Source organism: Rhincodon typus, chromosome 1 (genome assembly GCF_021869965.1).
Source record: "Rhincodon typus isolate 14 chromosome 1, sRhiTyp1.1, whole genome shotgun sequence".
Taxonomy (NCBI): Eukaryota; Metazoa; Chordata; class Chondrichthyes; order Orectolobiformes; family Rhincodontidae; genus Rhincodon; species Rhincodon typus.
The window spans coordinates 46,564,574-46,583,754 of NC_063332.1; the positions used below are offsets into that span (position 1 = coordinate 46,564,574).

Below are 19,181 nucleotides of genomic sequence, written 5' to 3' on the forward strand. Positions count from 1 at the left end.
ATCCAAGGCATTTGGTACACTTGCCTTTTAGGTCAGTGAATTGAGTATAGGAGTTGGGAGTTTTGTGGCTGTACAGTACATCGGTTAGACCACTTTTGGAATACTGCATTCAGTTCTGGTCTCCCAACTATGAGGAAGATGTTGTTAAACCTGAAAGGGATCAGAAGATTTACAAGGATGTCGCTAGTATGGAAGGTTTGAGCTGTAGGGAGAGGCTGAATAGGCTGGGCCTTTGTTCCCTGGAGGGTTGGAGGCAGGGTGAATAGCCAAGATCTTTTTCCCAGGGTAGGGGAGTTCAAAACTAGAGGACATAGGTTTAAGGTGAAAGGGGAAAGATTTAAAAGCGTCCTGAGGGGCAACTTTTTCACGCAGGGTGTGGTGTATGTATGGAATGAGCTGCCAGATGAAGTGGTGGAGGTTAGTATAATTACAGCATTTAAAAAGTATCTGGATGAGTACGTGATTAGGAAGGATTTAGAGGGATTTGGGCCAAATGCTGGCAAATGGGACTAGGTGAGTTAGGATATCTGGTCATCGTGGATGAGTTGGTCCAAAGGGCCTGTTTCCAAGCTGTATAACTGCCTCTATGACTCTAATCTTCACCATGTTGTATGCTGTTTTTTTTTCCCTCTTTTAATGCTGCTTTGACCTCCGTTGTCAGCCATGGTTGCCTCATCCTTCCCTTTAGAATGATTTATGAATTTATTTGTCTCCTTCCAATTATCAAACTTCATGTATTTAAGAATTAATTCTTGGGATAAATTTCTTTTTGCCTCTGAAATCATCCCTAGCAACATCTGTTGCTGCTTTACCATCTTGCCTGCCAGGCTTACCTTTATTACCCGTCCACTCCACAAGTCCTTACCTTCTCAAATACTTATTGGAAAGCCAGTAAAAGCAAGATATTTATTTTGGCAATTGGAAACGTATAGAATTACCAGAACAAATATCATTTTTTCCTTTTTTTAAGGAAAGCTTACCCAGTCTTAGCAGAGTCAGATGGCAGTTAAAAGATAACCATATTAAATGGCTTAGCAAGTCATTTCATTTGAGGGCGATTAGAGATTGGCAACAAATGGTGATTTTTGGCTGAAATCCCCAATTCCAATCATCCCAATGAAAAAAAAAGTGGAACTATACTTTACTGTGGAGAAACTTTCAAATCTTAAAGGCATTTGCTTTAGCTGCAAGAGCACTGGAAGTAAAAGAATCCATGTTTTTAAAATGTCCAGGAGCCTAGGCAATTCAGATATGTGAATTATGATTGAGAGCGTTTCAAGTTCATGACGTATGGAATGTTGTATATCATTAGAGTGTCTAAATACATATACACTTTGTTTCTTATCAGGAAACTAACTTTACGACTTTTGCTTGTGCTGCAGGGTTACACGTCTTTTTGGAATGACTGCATCTCATCTGGTTTGCGTGGATGCATGCTGATTGAATTAGCACTTCGAGGACGTTTGCAATTGGAATCTTTTGGGATGAGACGCAAAAGTTTACTAACAAGAAAGGTAAGTGCAGTTTTGACATTGTAATTTTGTTGAGTTTGTTTTGCAAGTAAAATAATTTTGGAAGCACGTGTTACCAGCATGTATTAAAACAGTGTCTATGCATCGTTTGAATAAGTTGTTTCTACATGCAATGCAGTGTTTTATTTTCTAGCTACTGTGTACATCCTGAGTCTGTGTGCCTTCTTTAAGTAAAAGAACATGTATTTATAATTTATTGTATTTACAATTTATTTGTGCACTTCTAATGGACCCATTGCAATTTCTGTATACCTAGGATGTACACAAAGTCCCTTTTTTTTTGGAGGCATAACATCTATCTGCTTGTGTAGGTCTGTCCTTCAGATGAAGTCATTTGTGTTCCAGAGGTGCAGTGGCATCATGCAAAGAAAAATACTGTTCTTTTTGTGTTAGTCAATGTTCATTCTTTAGCGGAACTGCCAGAAAAAAAACTAGTTTTCCACCTAGAGACTGTGGAATGACTTTAGTTTGCCAAGATAATACATTAGTTTATTCCCAACTGTTGTTTTTTTATTGCTGAAACATCTTGAGATAGTTTTATTAAAACTGTAACACATCTGTGCTGGTGAGACTGCATTTTTGTCCCCTTGGCTAAGGAAAAGACATAATTTCATTGGAGGCAGTTCATTGAAGGTTTACTAGGATGAATCTGGTATGGAGCGATTATCTTATGAGCAAAGGCTAAACAGGTTGGGACTCTACTCCAATATAGAAGAATGAGAGGTAATCTCATTGAAACATGTACAATTCTCAAGGGGCTCGATGTCAAATGCGGAGAGGATATTGACCCTCATGGAAGAGTCTAGGACCAGACCTAGTCCCATAATAAAGGGGTGCCCATTTGAGATTGACATGAGGAATTTCCTCTTTGAGGGTTGAGTCTTTGGAACATTTTGCCACAGAGAACTGTGGGGAGCAATCCTTTTGTGTATATATAAGATAGTTGAAATAATAAATTCTTCATCAATAGACGATATGACTTGAATAGTCATATTGGACTCAAAACATTAACTACTTTTATTTCGAGAGATGTTGCTAGACCTGTTGAGATTCTCCAGTAGTTTGTTATTAATCTTGTAAACTTCCTCTGCACTGATTCTGCTTTATTTATGTCCCTCCACAAATAAGGAGATCAAAACTGCACAGTGTTCAAATGTGATGTGGCCTATAGAACTTAAACATAACAGTCTTTCCTTTTTGTGTTCAGCTACACTTCTAATAAAAGATAGCATCCCATTTGCTGCCTTGATTACATACCTGTACCTGTATAATAACCTTTAGTGACTCATGCATCAGAACACCCCTTAGCACTTTGGATTTCTGCAGAGGTTCTCCATTTTAGTCATACTCTGCTTTTTCACTCGTTCTACCAAAATGAATGACTTTGCGTTTTTCTGCATTATATGCCATCTGCCAGATTTTTGCTCAATTATTCAACCCATCTATATCTGGCCACAATCTTTTTACGTCATCACAACATACTTTAATAACTGTCTTGGTGTCTTCTGCTTAGTTAAAGATCTTGCCTTCCCTCCTTTCATCGGAATCATTAATATAAATTATTAAAAAGTTGTTGCCCTGATACAGACCCCTGCCAGACTCCACGTGTAATATCCTATCAATCAACCAAAGAATCATCTATGTGTAGTTCTTTTCTGCCAGCCAGCAGTCTTCTATCCATGCTAGTATATTGTGGAAGTATATGTTAAGTTAATGCCCCTTTCAACTTTTGATTTACAGCTTTTACTAGAATGATTTTTGTACAGAATGGAGACAGAAGCAAAGCATATGTTCATTCATCTTCCATTCTCTTAGCTCCATTATTAACTTCCCATTCTGACTCTTGTAGGGGACCAACGCTTGCTTTGCTTTCAGTTTTCATTTCTACATAGATGGCAAAACTCTTGCTTCCTGTTTTTCCATTCCTAGCTAGATTCTTCTCAACCGCGCTTTCTTACTCTTGATTGAATTTTGTAATTCTCTGCCATTCTTTATATTCCGGCTTGTGTGGGTAACCATGGACTGTGTGTCCTCCTTTTTAGAGGTTTCTTCGTAGGAATCTCTGTTTTCTGAGGATTCTGAAATATCCTCTTAAATGTTTGCCATAGTCTCCGTTGAACTATGCCCTTGTCTAGTATGCCAGTTCACTTCAGTTAGGTCTGTTTCCATACTAATATAGTTGCCCTTATTTAGCATTTAAATTAAATAAATTTTACCTCGCTACTTACTGCCCTATCAGTCTACTTTCAATCATCAGTAAAGTGATGGAAGTTATCAGGCCACATCTGCTAAGCAATAACCTGATCAATGATGCCCAGTTTGGGTTCTGCCAGGGCCACTCAGCTCCTGACCTCATTTTAAACATGGAGAAAAGAGGTGAATTTCAGAGGTGAGGTAAGAGTGACAACCCTTGACAAAAAGGCCACATTTGACTGAATGTGGCATTAAGGAGCCCCAGCAAAACTGGGAATAATGGATACCGGGGACAAACTCTCCGCTGATTGGAGTTATCTGTCACATTGAAAGATAGCTATTGTTGGAGGTCAGTCATTTCAGCTGCAGGAGTTCCTCAGGGTAGTGTCCAACCACCTTTGGCTGCCTCATTGATGACCATCCCTCCATCATCAGGTCAGAAGTGGGGATGTTTGTTGATGACTGCACAATGTTCAGCACCATTTGCACCTCCTCGGATACTGAAGCAGTCCATCGTCAAATGCAACAAGATGTGGACAATACCTAGGCTTGGGCTGACAAATGGCAAGTAATCTCAATGCCACACAAATGCCAGGCAATGCCCATCTCCAATAAGAGAAAATCTAATCACTGCTCCTTGACATTCAGTGACATTACCATCAGTGGCTACAGGAGCAGGTCGGAGGCTAGGAATGCTGCAACAAGTAACTCCTCACCTGACTCCCCAAAACCTGCACACCATCTGCAAGACACAAATCAGAGTATGATGGAATACTCCCCACTTGCCTGGATGAGTGCAGCTCCAGCAATACCCAAAGTTTGACACCGTCCAGGATATAGCAGCTTGCTTGATTGTCATTGCATCCACATCCTCCTTCAGTGATGCTTAGTAGCTGTAGTCTGTACCATCTACAAGATGCACGCAGAGATTCACCAAAGATCCTTGGACGGCACCTTTCAAACCCATGACCATTCCATCTAGAAGGAAAAGGGCAGCAAATACATTAGAACGCCACCACATGCAAGTTCCAAATCACTCCTCATCCTGTTTTGGAAACATTATCACTGTTCCTACACTGGTAGGTCAAAATCCTGAAATTTCTTCCCCAGGGGCATTGTACGTCAATCTACAGCACACGAACTGAAATGGTTCAAAAAGGCAACTAACCACCACCTTCTCCAGGGCGATTAGGAACAGACAATAAATGCTGACCAGCCAGCAATGCCCATCTCCCATGGGTGAATTTTAAAAAAAAAAAAAAAAAACTTGTCTCAGGCCCAGTCTTCTCAGTTCAAACTGGATGTAAAACACAGTCTGACTGTGTGGTTTCTGTTCCCTATGAGTACCTTAATTTGGAGGTTAATAATCAATCCTGTCCCTTTACACAACAGAAAGTCTGTAACATAATCTGTTCTGTCTAGTGTGCTATGCAAAGAAACTATTTCCAAAAGCATTCTAAAAGAATAGCCTAATGCTGTTGATCTTATTTTTTCAGTGTATATGTACATTAATGTCTCCTTTGATTATTATTGCTCCTTTATCATAAGCATCCAATATTATTTCTTGTATACACTATGGTCACCAATGAGGGATCTTCAGACTACTTCAGTGACTTCTTTCCCATCACCTAGATTCTGCATCCTCATGGCTCGACACCATAAGATGAGTCTTTCTCACTCATCTTCAAGGTCATGGCTGATCTGATGACCCTCAACTCTTTTCCTGCCCTCTCCCTCTATTTCTTGGGGAGGCAATGGCCTAGTGGTATTATCGCAGGACTGTTAATCCAGAGACCCAAATAACATTCGGGGACCTGGGTTCAAATCCTGCCACGGCAGGTGGTAGAATTTTAATTCAATAAATATCTGGAATTGAAGAGTGTAATGATGACCGTGAATCCATTGTCGATTGTCAGAAAAACCCACCTGGTTCACTAATGTCGTTTAGGGAAGGAAACTGCCATCCTTACCTGGTCTAGCCTACATGTGACTCCAAACCCACAGCAATGTGGTTGACTCTTAACTGCTGTCTGGGCAATTAGGGACAGACAATAAATGCTGCCTAGCCAGTGATGTCCTCGTCCTGTTAATGAATAAAGAAAATGTTCCTGATTTAAAATCTATCTTGATCTTGAATATATTTGATAACCTAGCTTCAAGATCTTGTGGTAAAGAATTTCACTGACTAACTACCCTCAGAGAAGTTGTTCCTACTCCTGTCTTTTATATGGGAAATGCTTTGTTCTGAGAGAAAGCTCATGGTCCTAGACTCTCCTGCAAATACCCTGTCAAATCCCCTAAGAAAGAGTCTTGTATGTTTCAGTGAGGTTACCTCCCATTCTTGTAAACTCCCAATGAGCATAAGTCTGATCTACTTAACCTTTCCTTGTAAGAAAATTGCTCTGTACCCGGAATCAACCTTGTGCACCTTCTGGGCTTCTTCCAATGCCAGTATAGCTTTCCTTAGATAAGGGGACCAAAAAGTGTGGTCTAACTGGTGCCATGTATAATTTTGTCAAAACTTCACAATTTTGTCCTCCTGTTTTCTTTTCCATTTCCGACTATTGTGCAGATATCATTGATTAACAGTGCTAGTCCTCCAACGTTTCACCTAGCATCCTATTTTAATTCTATGTCATATACCCCTTAATGCTCGGGTTCCAATCTTTGTGTGGACATGTCCTTAGCCACTGTGTAATGATCCGCTTGTCTGTGTAAAGCATTATTTGCCACAAGGGCTCATTCTCTAACTACAGCTGGGTTTGCTTGCAATCTGTTTTTTGATCTAGGATCGTTTGTATCTGCTTGTATATTCACAAACGTGTGATTCGTTAAATTACCAAAAAGTTGCTGCTTGTGGCTGATTTTAGTAAGTTGTATAAAAGCTTTGGAAAATAATTTTAAAAATTTAATTTCATCGTTCTTGTTTCTCTTAGGTCATCTGTAAGTCAGATAGTCCTACTGGAGATGTTTTACTTGATGAAGCCTTGAAACATATTAAAGAAACTCAGCCTCCAGAAGCAGTGCAAAGCTGGATTGAACTTCTCAGTGGTAAATGAACAAAAGAACCCACAAGGGTGCAATTGAAAAGTGTTCTAATTCAAAACACAGTTGATAGACATGCAAAACAAAGGATAGAAGGTTAAACTTGAGCTGTGTTAACTAAATTTTTAAGAATGCAACTGTATGCTTTAAAAATGCAAATTTCCATTGAGGTATTCTACATTTAGCTACAACTTGAGACACTTTGGAGAAACTTTGATATCTCTGTCTCTGTGCAGTCTCCAGAAATGTTAAAGAGGAAATGAGGGAACCCGTGTTAAAACTGTACCCCTTGTTTTTGATGCCTTCATTAGAAATGTGAGAAAATGCTTTTTAAGTTCTTGAGTCTAAAACGTATCTGGCAAATAATATGACAACTATAATTAAAAACTGAGTATTAATTTTGCAGATGTAATAAGTTGGTTTTGTACTCAGGTTCAAGTCTTGAAGATCTTGCTTGATAGGACTTCTTGTTAAAACGTTTTTTTTTCTTGGGATATGACCCTTGCTGGCAAAACCTGAATGTATTGCCTATCCGCAATTGCGTTGGGAATGAGGTGAATAACTGCTGCCTTGAACAGCAGCGGTCTGTCTGATCGACTGTTTGTACTTGCTGGAATTTAGAAGAATGAGAAGGGATCTCAGAAACATATGAAACCGTGATGGGACTAGAAAGGCTAGATGCAGGAAGAATATTCCCAATGTTGTGGTTGGTTGGCTTACCGAGCTGGTTCATTGTTCCGCAGATGTTTCATTACCCTGCTGGGTAATGTCATCGGTGCAGCCTCTGATGAAGCGCTGTTTGTGTTTTCCCGCCTGTCATTTAAATTCTGGTGTCCATTGAGCTGGGTTACCTCACTTCCGGTTTTTCTTTGCAGTGGAGTGTATATGGGGTCTAGCTCTGTGTTTGTTGATGGTCTTAGTGGAGAACCAGGCCTCTAGGAATTCCCGTGCTTGTCTCTGCTTGGCCTGTCCCAGGATCCTGGTGTTGTCTCAGTCAAACTGCTGGCTTTCCTTATCCATGTGGATGGAGATGAGGTGAGTATTGGTTGTGTCTTTCTGTTGCTAGTTGTTGATCGTGTACTCTTGTGGCTAATTTACTTTCTGTCCGTCCAACGTAATGTTTGTTGCAGTCTTTGCAGGAGATCTTGGATATTATGTTGGTCCTGTCCATAGTGGGTAACAGGTCTTTGGTTCCAGTTAGTAGTTGGCGTAGGGTTGATGCCCAGTGGTTGTAGGAGTCTTGTGGTCAATTCAGATGTGTTCCTGATGTAAGGTAGCGTGATGAGTTTGTCGGGGCGTGCATTATCTTCCTGGTGTTGTTCGTGTAATAGATATATTCTGACTCAGTTTTTTGGGTATCTGTTGTCTTTGAATACTTGGAAGAGGTACTCTTCTTCATTTTGGCGTAGGTCTGTGTTGCTGCAGTGTGTTGTTGCCCGTTTAAATAGACTTTTCACCCAACTTTGTTTGTGGGTGTTCGGGTGGTTGCTTTTGAAGTTCAGTACTTGGTCAGTGTGTGTGGCTTTTTTGTGTACTTTTGCAGTCCTCCTGCTGTGGGTTGACCCACAATGATATTAGGGAGGGAATTCCAGCATTTTGACCCAGTGACAGAGCAGGAACGGCGATTATATTTCCAAGTCAGGATGGTGAGTGGCTTGGAGGGGAACTTGGAGGTGGTGGTTTTCCCATGTATCTGCTGCCCTTGTCCTTCTAGATGGAAGTGGACATGGATTTGGAAGGTGCTGTCTGATGATCTTTGAATTTCTGCAGTACGTCTTGTAGATAGAGTACACACTGCTGCTACTGAGTATCGGTGGTGGAGGGAGTGAATGCTTGTAGATGTAGAGCCAATCAAGCAGGCTGCTTTGTCCTGGATGGTGTCAAGCTTCTTGAGTGTTGTTGGAGCTGCACTCATCCAGGCACGTGGTGAGTATTCCATCACACTCCTGGTTTGTGCCTTGTAGATGGTGGACAGGCTTTGAGGAGTCAGGAGGTGAGTTACTTGCCGCAGTATTCCCAGCTTCTGGCCTGCTCTTGTAGCCATTCTGTTAATGTAGTGAGTCCAGTTGAGTTTCTGGTCAATGGTAACCCCCAGGATGTTGATAGTGGGGGATTCAGTGACGGTAACACCATTGAATGTCAAGGGGTGGTGGTTAGATTGTCTGTTATTGGTGATGGTCATAGCCTGGTGTTTGTGTAGCACGAATGGTCATAGCCTGGTGTTTGTGTAGCACGAATGTCACTTGCCACTTGTCAGCCCAAGCTTGGGTATTGTCCAGATCTTGTTGCATGTGAATATGGACTGCTTCAGTATCTGAGGAGTCACGAATGGTGCTGAACAATGCGCAGTCATCGGCGAACATCCCCACTTCTGACCTTATGATGGAGGGAAGGTCATTGATGAAGCAGCTGAAGACAGTTGGGCCTAGGACACTACCCCGAGGAACTCCTGCAGAGATATCCTGGAGCTGAGATGAATGACCTCCAACAACCATGACCATCTTCCTATGTGTCAGGTATGACTCCAACCGCTGGAGCGTTTGCCCCTGATACCCATTGATTCCAGCTTTGCCAGGGGTCCTCGATGCCACACTCGGTCGAATGCAGCCTTGATATCAAGGACTGTCAGTCTCACCTCACCTCTGGAATTCAGCTCTTTTGTCCATGTTTGAACATCCACATTTCTGTTGGAAACGGAGATCCAAGACTTTGAGTGGCAGCAGTGCAGGAGTAATGACATAGTTTCAAGTCAGGGTATTATGTGAATTGGACTTTTGGATGATGGTGTTTCCAAAAATCTGTTGTCCTTGTTCTTCTGGGTGGTAAAGGGTTTGAGTGCTTCAGTTGAATGAGCTTGGTGAGTTGCTGCAATGCATGTTGTACATAGTATGTGAAGCTGTAATCACCCCAGTAAGGGTAGAGTGGAGCATTCTGCTACAAACCTGTACCTTGTAAGTGGCAGACCGGTTTTAAAGGCAGTCAAGTCGAGTTGAGTTAACAAGGTGTAGAGCTGGATGAACGCAGCAGGCCAAGCAGCATCAGAGGGGCAGGAAGGCTGGCGTTTCGGGCCTAGGCCTTCCTACTATCTTGAGTTGAGTTGTTTGCCACAGGATGTAAGCTAATCATGGAAAGGTGTAAAAATATGTAAAAACAACAGCATTGTTGCAGTGACTGACTTTTAACTTCTCCAATATTGACTGGGACTCTCTTCATGCCAGGAGCTTAGTTGGGGTGCATCCAGGAGTGTTTCTTTAAATAATTGGACCATCCAACTAGGGAAGGGGTCATACTAGATTTTGCAGTGGGGAATGAACCTAGTCAGGTGATCACAGTTTCAGTGGGGGAGCATTTTGGAACAGAGATCATAATTCTGTCAGTTTTCAGGTAGTTATAGATAAGGGTAAGACCAGTTCTTGGGTGGAAGTGCTGAATTGGGGCAGGACTAATTACAGCAGTATTAGGCAGCAACTAGAGAAATTGTATTGGCAGCTGTTTGAGGGTAAATCTACATCTGACTTGTGGGAGTCTTTTAAAGGTCAGTTGCAGAGTCAGATGTATAGCCCTTCAGTCCAACTTGTCCATGCCGACCTGATATCCTAAATTAGTCTACTCCCATTTGCCAGCAATTGTCCTATATCCCTCTAAACCCTTCCTATTGATATACCCATCCACATGCTTTTTAAATATTCTAATTGTACCAGCCTCTACTTCATCTGGCAGATCGTTCCATACACGCGCACACTCTGCTTGAAAATATTGCCCCTTGCGTCTCTTTTAAATCTTTCCCCTCTCACCTTAAACCTACGCATTCTAGTTTTTGACTTCCCTATCCTGAGGGAAAAGACCTTGACTTTTCACCCTGTCCATGCCCCTCATGATTTCATAAGCCTCTGTAAGGTCACCCATCAATTTCCAATGCCCAGGAAAAATAGCCCCAAGCTTATTTGGCCTCTCCCTATAGCTCCAACCCTGGTAACGTCCTTGTAAACTTTTCTGAACCTTTTCAAGTTTCTCAACGCTTTTCCTATTGCAGGAAGACCAGAATTTAACGCAGTACTCCAAAAGTGGCCTAACAAATGTTGACCAGAGTTTAAGATCCTGTTCATGCTCCTTCTGTGGATAAAAGATGAGGATGGCAAGATTTGGGAACCTTCAACGCCAAGAGGTATTGAAAGCTTAGTCAAAAAGAAAAAGGAAACAGAGGTAATGTTTAGAAAATGGAAATCAGACCCATAAGTATAAAGAAAGCAGAAAAGAACTGAAACAAGAAACTGAGAGGGCTAGAAGGCCCCCCCCACCCCAGTCAGCCCACGTTCACTCTGCTTCGCACTCTGGGACTTGGCCTGCACTCGCTGTGCGCTCTGCTCCATGACTGAATTCCAGGACTAAGGACTCAGCCCTCACTCATTCTGCTCCCCGGTTTGGATCCCAGCCACAACTTGCTTGCGGGACTTGGCCCGCGCCCGCGCTCACTCTGCTGTCTGCTCCAGGACTTGGTTGCGCTAAATCATGTTGCAAGCTTAAAGCCTCTGGCTGTATTTGGAGTATTGTTTTGCAGTTCTGGCTTGCCACACTATTGGAAAAATGTGGAGGCTTAGGAGAGGGTAGAGATGAGGCTTACCTCGATGTTGACTGGATTGGAGTGTTGTATTGGCTTTAAGGAGAGGTTGGATCAACTTGGATTGTTTTCACTAGAGTGTTGGAGGCTGAGGGGCACGCTGTTAGAAGTATATAAAAATCGTGAGGCACGGATAGGTATGTAGTCGATTCTTTTTCCCAAGGTGGAAATAACAAATACTGGGGCGGGGGGAGCAGGTTTAAGGTGAGAGGGTACGTTTTAAGGAGATGTGCAAGTTTATTTTTAAACAGAGGGTGACAGGTGCCTGGAACACCATGCCAGGGGAGGTGGTAGAAGCAGAAACAGGAACCATGTTTAACAGGCACTTAGATGCACTAACAGGCAAGGAATGGATGGGAACAGACAGATGGGGTTAGTGTGACATTACCCTTAGGGATTCTTGCACTGATATCCTGGGGATAAAATGGTGAGGTCCAACAAGCATAACCAGTTTCCTTTTGTGACTCCAATTGATGGAGACTTCAGTTTCACTAGGGGTTCTTGGTGTTGCATTGTCAAGTGTACCCCTTTATGAAAAGGGCTACTACTCTTAGCTTAAAATTCAGCTTTTTTTTTCCACATTTGCGCGGAGACTGTAATGTGGTCTGGAACTCTGTTGCCCTGCTGGAATCGCAAATCAAACATGAGTGAGCAGGTTATGGCTGAGTAAATGTCACTTGATAGTGCTGTCAATGATGTGTTGAGACTAGACAGATGGAGCAGTAATTGGGATCGGATTTGTCACGTTTTCTATGGACAGGAAAAACTGGGCAGTTTTCGGTAATGATGGAAGCTAATATTGTAGCTATACTCAAACAGCACGGCTCAGGGTGCAGCTAGTTCTGCAACACAAGACTTCAGTTGGAATGTTGTCAAGCCTCGTGGCCTTTGCTATATTCATTGCCTTCAGTTGTATCCTGATAAAATGAGAGGTGAATTGAATTGTGTGAAGGCTAGGACCCATTATGTTGGGGATCTTGGAGGAGGCAGAGATGGATCAATCACTTGATATTTCTACACAGATTATTGCAAATGCTTTTGTTTTGGCTTTTGCACTGATGTGCTGGACACCCACGTAATTAAGTAGAGTATTTCTGTAGAACCCACTCCGCTCTGTTTGAAAGTCGACGGACAAGAGACATGGCAAGTCTATTTGCTCTCTGACTAGTCATGGATCATTTATCACCATTTGTAGCATGCTGCTCTAATCTTATGTTGTAGCTTCACTCTGTTAACCTTTTTTTTTGGATATGCCTTGTGCTGGTCCTGGCATGCTCTGTTACAATCGTCATTGAACCAGGTTTGGTCCCCATCCCTGATGGTAACGTTCAGTAGTGACATGCTGAGTTGAAACTACTGGTTGTGGTTGAATATGTTTTTGCTTCTAATGATCCACAGTGCTCAAATGCCCCGAGATCAGTTTTGACACCACAGTACTTAGAGTGGTGGTAATGCTGGACAGCACATGGTAGGTCCCAGTAGAGTGAAGATGAGATTGCCATTCACAATGGTACTGTAGTTGTTGCTCCTATGAATACTGAGAGGCCTAGATGCATCAGCAGTAGGTGGACTAGTGAGGTCAGAGTCAGAAGTTTGATTTTCTAATTACTTGCGTTGTTCCAGTGTTGCATATATAGCTTTGAAAACTGCGAAAAGATCACAGATCTGAAATTTTGATTTTATATCTCTGTCTCAAATGTTGCCAGACTTGCTGAGTCTTTCCAACATTTACTGTTTCTATCTGGGAAATTGGAAAGTCTGCCTGACCTGGTTAGAACTTGATTTTTGTTTTGAAGACTTTGCCTGTTTAGAGGGCAATGATATATTATGGCCTTTTATATAATTATTCGTGTGCAAATGACTGTTCTTTCTCACTGCTCTCCTTCTATTTAAGTAAAGCTTAATAGTACACTATCAATAATAAAGTAATAGTGTACTGCACTGTACAACTGTGTCCACATGGTGTCAGCATAAGTCAGTTTTTATAAACATAACACCGCGTGGAGCTGGAGGAATAGAGCAGGTCAGGCAGTATCAGAGGAGCAGCAAAGCTGACGTTTCGGGTCAGGACCCTTCTCAATTCACCTCTCATTATTCAGAAGAAGGGTCCCAACTCGAAATGTCAGCTTTGCTGCTCCTTTGCTGCCTGAACTGCTTTGTTCCTCCAGCTCCACACTGTTATCTCTGACTCCAGCATCAGCAGTTCTTACTATCTCTCAGTTTTTATAAAATTCAGATGTTCAAATTGTGACCACATTGTTCACCAGGAGAGCTGAAATACATTACAATTACAAATCGGACTTGTGTAATCTGTTTTCAAAATGGATATAGCTTTACATTATTTAAATGCACTTTTATTCCACTGTAAACTAGGCATGCTGGTTACCCTTTTTAACACTACTACCGTCTCATCCTCCTCTCCAGCATAGGTGATGTCAGCAGATTATACTACTCACATGCCATCTCCAATTTTATTTGGGATAACTGTATTTGCATCCTGGTTTAGACTTAAACTTGTTGCACAGGAGGTCCTTATTGTTGCCTACTACTTTTGGTTTCCACATTCTCTGTTGAAATGTACTGAAGATACTGTGCTGAATGTGTGGAAGTGGCAGTATAATGGACATTACATTAATATCTTGTAGAGCTCAAATGTTTCTTTTTGAGCAGTGAGACACATTGCAAACTCCATGAAAGACATTCCGGTGGCTCTCGCAGTGCACTGATCAATCCAGGCAAAATTTTTGGAATTAATTATTTTGTGATCAGTTGTGCGTAATTATGTTTTAGAGCCAGCTGACTTTTGGAAAGTCAATAATTGATAGCAGTCTGCATTATGCATAATCGTCTATATTAGTATTCTAAAATACTGTTGAGGTTGGTTGGCTTGCCGAGCTGATTTGTTCTTCCGCAGATGTTTTGTTACCATGCTGGGTAACATCATCAGTGCAGCCTCCGATGAAGCATTGGAGTGTTTTCCCGCCTGGTTTTTAAACTCTGGGGTCCGTTGAGCTGGATTGCCTCACTTCTGGTTTTCTTTCATTTCCTTCCTTTTTACATTGGACAAGCAGGAAGGAAACTAACAACAAGTTATGCGAGGGAGTCAGAGAAAATGAGTGAGATTCTTAATGAATACTTTGCGTTGGGATTTATTGAGGAGAGGGACGTGACGGATGTTGAGGTTAGGGATAGATGTTTGATTACTCTAGGTCAAGTCAGCGTAAGGAGGGGGGAAAGTGTTGGGTATTCTAAAAGTCATTAGGGTGGACAAATCCCCAAGTCCGGATGGGATCTATCCCAGGTTACTGAGGGAAGCAAGAGAGGAAATAGCTGGGGCCTTAGCAGATATCTTTGCAGCATCCTTGAGCACGGGTGAGGTCCCGGAGGACTGGAGAATTGCTAATCTTGTCCCCTTGTTTAAGAAGGGTAGCAAGGATAATCCAGGAAATTATAGACCGGTGAGCCTGACATCAGTGGTGGGGAAGCTGCTGGAGAAGATACTGAGGGATAGGATCTATTTACATTTGGAAGAAAATGGGCTTATTAGTGATAGGCAGCATGGTTTTGTGCAGGGAAGGTCGTGTCTTACCAACTTGATAGAATTCTTTGAGGAAGTGACAAAGTTGATAGATGAGGGAAGGGCTGTAGATGTCATATACATGGACTTCAGTAAGGCGTTTGATAAGGTTCCCCATGATAGGCTGATGGAGAAAGTGAAGTCACATGGGGTCCAGGGTGTACGAGCTAGATGGATAGAGAACTGGCTGGGCAACAGGAGACCAAGTTGTAGTGGAAGGGAGTTTCTCAAAATGGAGAACTGTGACCAGTGGTGTTCCACAGGGATCCGTGTTGGCACCACTGTTATTTGTGATATACATAAATGATCTGATTCTACGATCTAAACCTCAGTGACTGAGCTGAATCATGACACAGAGGTGCTGCTCTGAAGAGTGTGAGAAGGCTTGCCAAGAGCAGCACAAGGCATAGCAAAAAAAAAAAAGCTTCAACCTGGTAATGCAATAACATAGGACTAGTGTGCCAAATAACATAAGCAGCAAGTGATAGACAGCTAAGCAATTCCACAATGGATCCAGTGGATCAGATCTAAGTTCTATTGTTCTGCCATGTCTAGTTGTGACTGGTGGTAGACAATTAAGCAACTTATTGGAGGAAGAGGCTTCACAAACATTCCTGAACTCCATAACAGGTGAGCCCAGCACATCAGTGCAAAGGATGAGCATTTGCAACAATCTTCAGCCAAAAGTACCAAGTGGGTAATCCTCCTTGGCCTCCAGAGGTCCCCAGCATCAAAAATGCCAGTCTTTAGTCGATTTCGATTCACTTCATGTGATGTCATGAAACTGTTGGAGGCACAGGATACTGCAAAAGCTATTGGTCCATTCAACATTCCTGGAATAGTACTGAAGACTTGTGCTCCAGAGCTTGTCATGTCCCTAGTCTAGTTCCAGTACAACTACAATACTGAATCTACACAACCATGTGGAAAATTTTCCAGCTATCTTCTGTACTCAAAAAGCAGGACAAATTCAACTCAATCAATTATCACCCAGCAGTCTACTCTCCACAGAGTCATAAGGCCTGTTTCTATGCTATGTGACCCTATGATCCACCATGTCTGTGCGTTGTCTATATCATCAGTAAAGTGATGGAAGTGTCATCAACAGTGCTGTCAAACTGCACTTGCTCAGCAATAATCTGTTCGCTGGCACTCCATTTGGATTCTGCAAGTCTTGGTCCAAATATGGACAGAAGAACTGAATTCCAGAAGTGAGGTGAGAATGACTGTCCTTAACATTCAAGGCTACATTTGACCAAGTGTGGCATTAAGGAACTCTAGCAAAACTGGAGTCAACGGGAATCGGGAGGAAAGCTCTCCAATGCCTGGAGTCAAACCTGGCACAAGAGGTGAATGTGGTGGTTGGTCATCTAAGCATCAGGACATTTCTGCAGGAGCTCCTCCAGGGTAATGTCTTTGGCCCAACCATCTTTAGCTACTTTACCAATATCATAAAGCATCTCCAGAACAATATTGAGAAGTTAAGCCAGTGGGCAGAAATTTGGCATTTGGAATATAATGCGGGAGTTGTGAGATATTGCACTTTGGCATGCAAGATAGAGGAGCTGAATACTATTTGATTGGTGAAAGACTGCAGAAAGTTTCACTACAGAAATTTGGGAGCCCTTGTCCATGAATCTCAAAGCTAGCACCCAGGTTCAGTGGGGGGAAAAAGGAAAGAAAATAGAATATTAACCTTTATTTCAAAAGGCATAGAGTATTAATATAGGGAGGATTTGATAAAACTGTACAAAGCACGAGTCGACCACTGCTGGAATACTGTGAACAATTTTGCCCTCTTTATCCAAGGAAAGATAAACTGGCATTGGAGGCTGTCCAAAGAGAATTTGCGAGGCTGATATCAGGTATGGAGGAACTATTATAAAAGGTTGAGTGGGTTGGGCCTGTATCACTGAAATTTAGAAGAATGAGGGTGTGATCTTGTTGAAACGTAGATGTTACTTATACTTGACAGGGGACATGCTGAGGGGTGGTTTACCCTTTGTAGGTGAGTCGAGGACCAGAGGACATACCCTTATAGTAAGGGTCATCCATACAAAACAGGGATCAAAAATTCTGCTGAGAGTAGTGAATGTATGGAATTCTTTACCGCAGAGGGCTTTAGAGGCTGGGTTATTTGTCTACAACAGATCATAGGTATTGAATAAATCATTTTAGTTCAAGCTTATCTATTCAGAATATTTGTTATGTATGAGACTTCCTTTAAAATATTGTTTGCTGTTTGACCTCTGAACACCAACTAAATTGTGCTTCACGTGATCTGGATGAATAAAATCATCATCATTCTTTATCGATCTACACAGAATACTCTTCCTCCTCCTTTTATGACTGCATCCAGTTAAATAGTTTCCACTCTGCTTGGAAGTCCATTATGTGTTTTATTAATGTTTTATGAAAATTTACAGATGTTGATTGTAAAATTATTTCTTGCTAATTTGAGCATGTGTATCATTGTGTAACTCCTCAAACTTAATAGTAATCTGGATTGACATTTCTCACAGCATATTCGGTCAAAACAAAGGACTTAGAGGTCAGCTTTCAAATGCATTCTTTTTAGGCTGATGGGCTCAAGGTTTTTCATTCTTTCCTCATGCCAATTGAGACTGCATTTGGCTTTGGGGCTTTTCCTTGTACTACCTCCAGCACTTAAGTATCTCCTTTCTTTCTCAATGTGAGGTCTGACCAGAATTCCTCGTGCAACAGTGAGAGTTCTGGAGAAACCCAGCAAATCCAGCAGCATCTATTGAGGAAAAAACAGTGTTAACATTTTGACTCCAGTGACCCTTGGTCAGAATTCCTTGCGGCCTTCTGCAGCTTAAATCTAACGTTGGCAAGTAAAACTGAAGACTGTAGTGTTGTGATAAGAGCTTCCATTATTCTTGGTAAAGTTTGATTCAGTGCTGCTGCTGTTATCTATAGTTGTCTGAAAGTTGTTTCTTTAGAAAGTAAAAGTCTTCAACTTGTATGATATTACAAAGTGCTATCTTGAAAGTATTTTGCTTTTTGACACCTTTGTATTCTAAAGGGTTGTGAAAATTTGAAGGGCTACGGAAATACTATAGATTCCTTTTATTATAAGGTAGGACAGAGTGCTCTGGTACATCTTTTGATAAACACTAGAAATCACATTATTGTTTGAACATGTTTACAGGAAGTTGTGTGTTTTCCACTAACTGCTCAGACACATGCCAGAGTTTATGGCTGTAAGGAGTTTTGGATATTTTGATATTGTGGGAGATGAGCTGCCCAATTCAGCCTCTGCCTTTCTGAGAAACCTTCCTGAAGATTCCATGTGAGATCTAAAAGACGTCTGGACACCTCTTCCTGAACAAATTACACCTGAAGAGATCCCAGGGACAATCCCTTGTGTCCAGTGATGCACAAATGTAGAAAATAAGAGCAGGAATAAGGCGTTCAGCCCTTTTGACCCTGTTCTGCCATTAAATCTGTTCAAGGCTAATCGTCTCATTCTATGCTGTTCCTGCTTTCTTCCAGTACCCTTTGATCTCTCTTTAGCCCTAAGAATAAGACTTAAGGTGAGAGGGGAAAAGATTTAAAAAGGACCTGAGGGGCAACTTTTTCACACAGAGGGTTGTGAATGTATGGAACGAGCTGTCAAGAGGAAGTGGTGGAGACAAGTACAATTATAACACTTAAAAGGCATCTGAATGGGTATATTCCCTCCAGTTTTCAATTCCCCATCCCTGGGGAAAAAGACTGTGCATTCATCCTATCTATGCCCCTCACGATTTTATTCACCTCAAAAGGTCACCCTTCATTCTCCTACATTCCAAAGAATAAAGTCCTATCCTGGCCAACCTCTCTCTCTAAACTCAGGACTACTAGTCCTGGCAGCATCCTCGTAAATCTTTGCACACTTTCCAGTTTAACTATGTCTTTCCTATAACAGCGTGACCAAAACTGTACACAATATTTCAAGTGTGGCCTCACCAACAGCTTATACAACGGTAAAATAATAATCCAACTCCTATACTCCTGCCTTGATGGATGAACATCAGCGTGTCAAATGCCTTCTTTACCATCCTGTCCATCTGTGATGCTGCTTTCAACAAACTATGTACTTGTACTCCTAGGTCCCTCTGTTCCACAGTACTCCTCAGGACCTTAGCATTTACTGTACAAGTCCAAATAAAAAACCAAAAGAATTGCGGATGCTGTAAATCAGGAACAACAA

General features: G+C 41.8%; 2 protein-coding genes across 2 annotated transcripts in view; both read left to right on the top strand.

Moving 5' to 3' along the window:
- Nucleotides 1-19,181, top strand: part of mtmr12 (myotubularin related protein 12) — a 189,259-nt gene that overhangs the window by 130,563 nt on the left and 39,515 nt on the right. The window lies entirely within an intron of this gene.
- The window catches only part of golph3a (golgi phosphoprotein 3a), a 53,657-nt gene that overhangs the window by 28,241 nt on the left and 6,235 nt on the right, over nucleotides 1-19,181 (top strand). Inside the window, exons 2-3 of the mRNA XM_020516992.2 lie at nucleotides 1,383-1,514; nucleotides 6,662-6,776. Coding sequence (XP_020372581.1) covers nucleotides 1,383-1,514; nucleotides 6,662-6,776 — 247 coding nt within the window. The remainder of the gene's footprint in view (nucleotides 1-1,382; nucleotides 1,515-6,661; nucleotides 6,777-19,181) is intronic.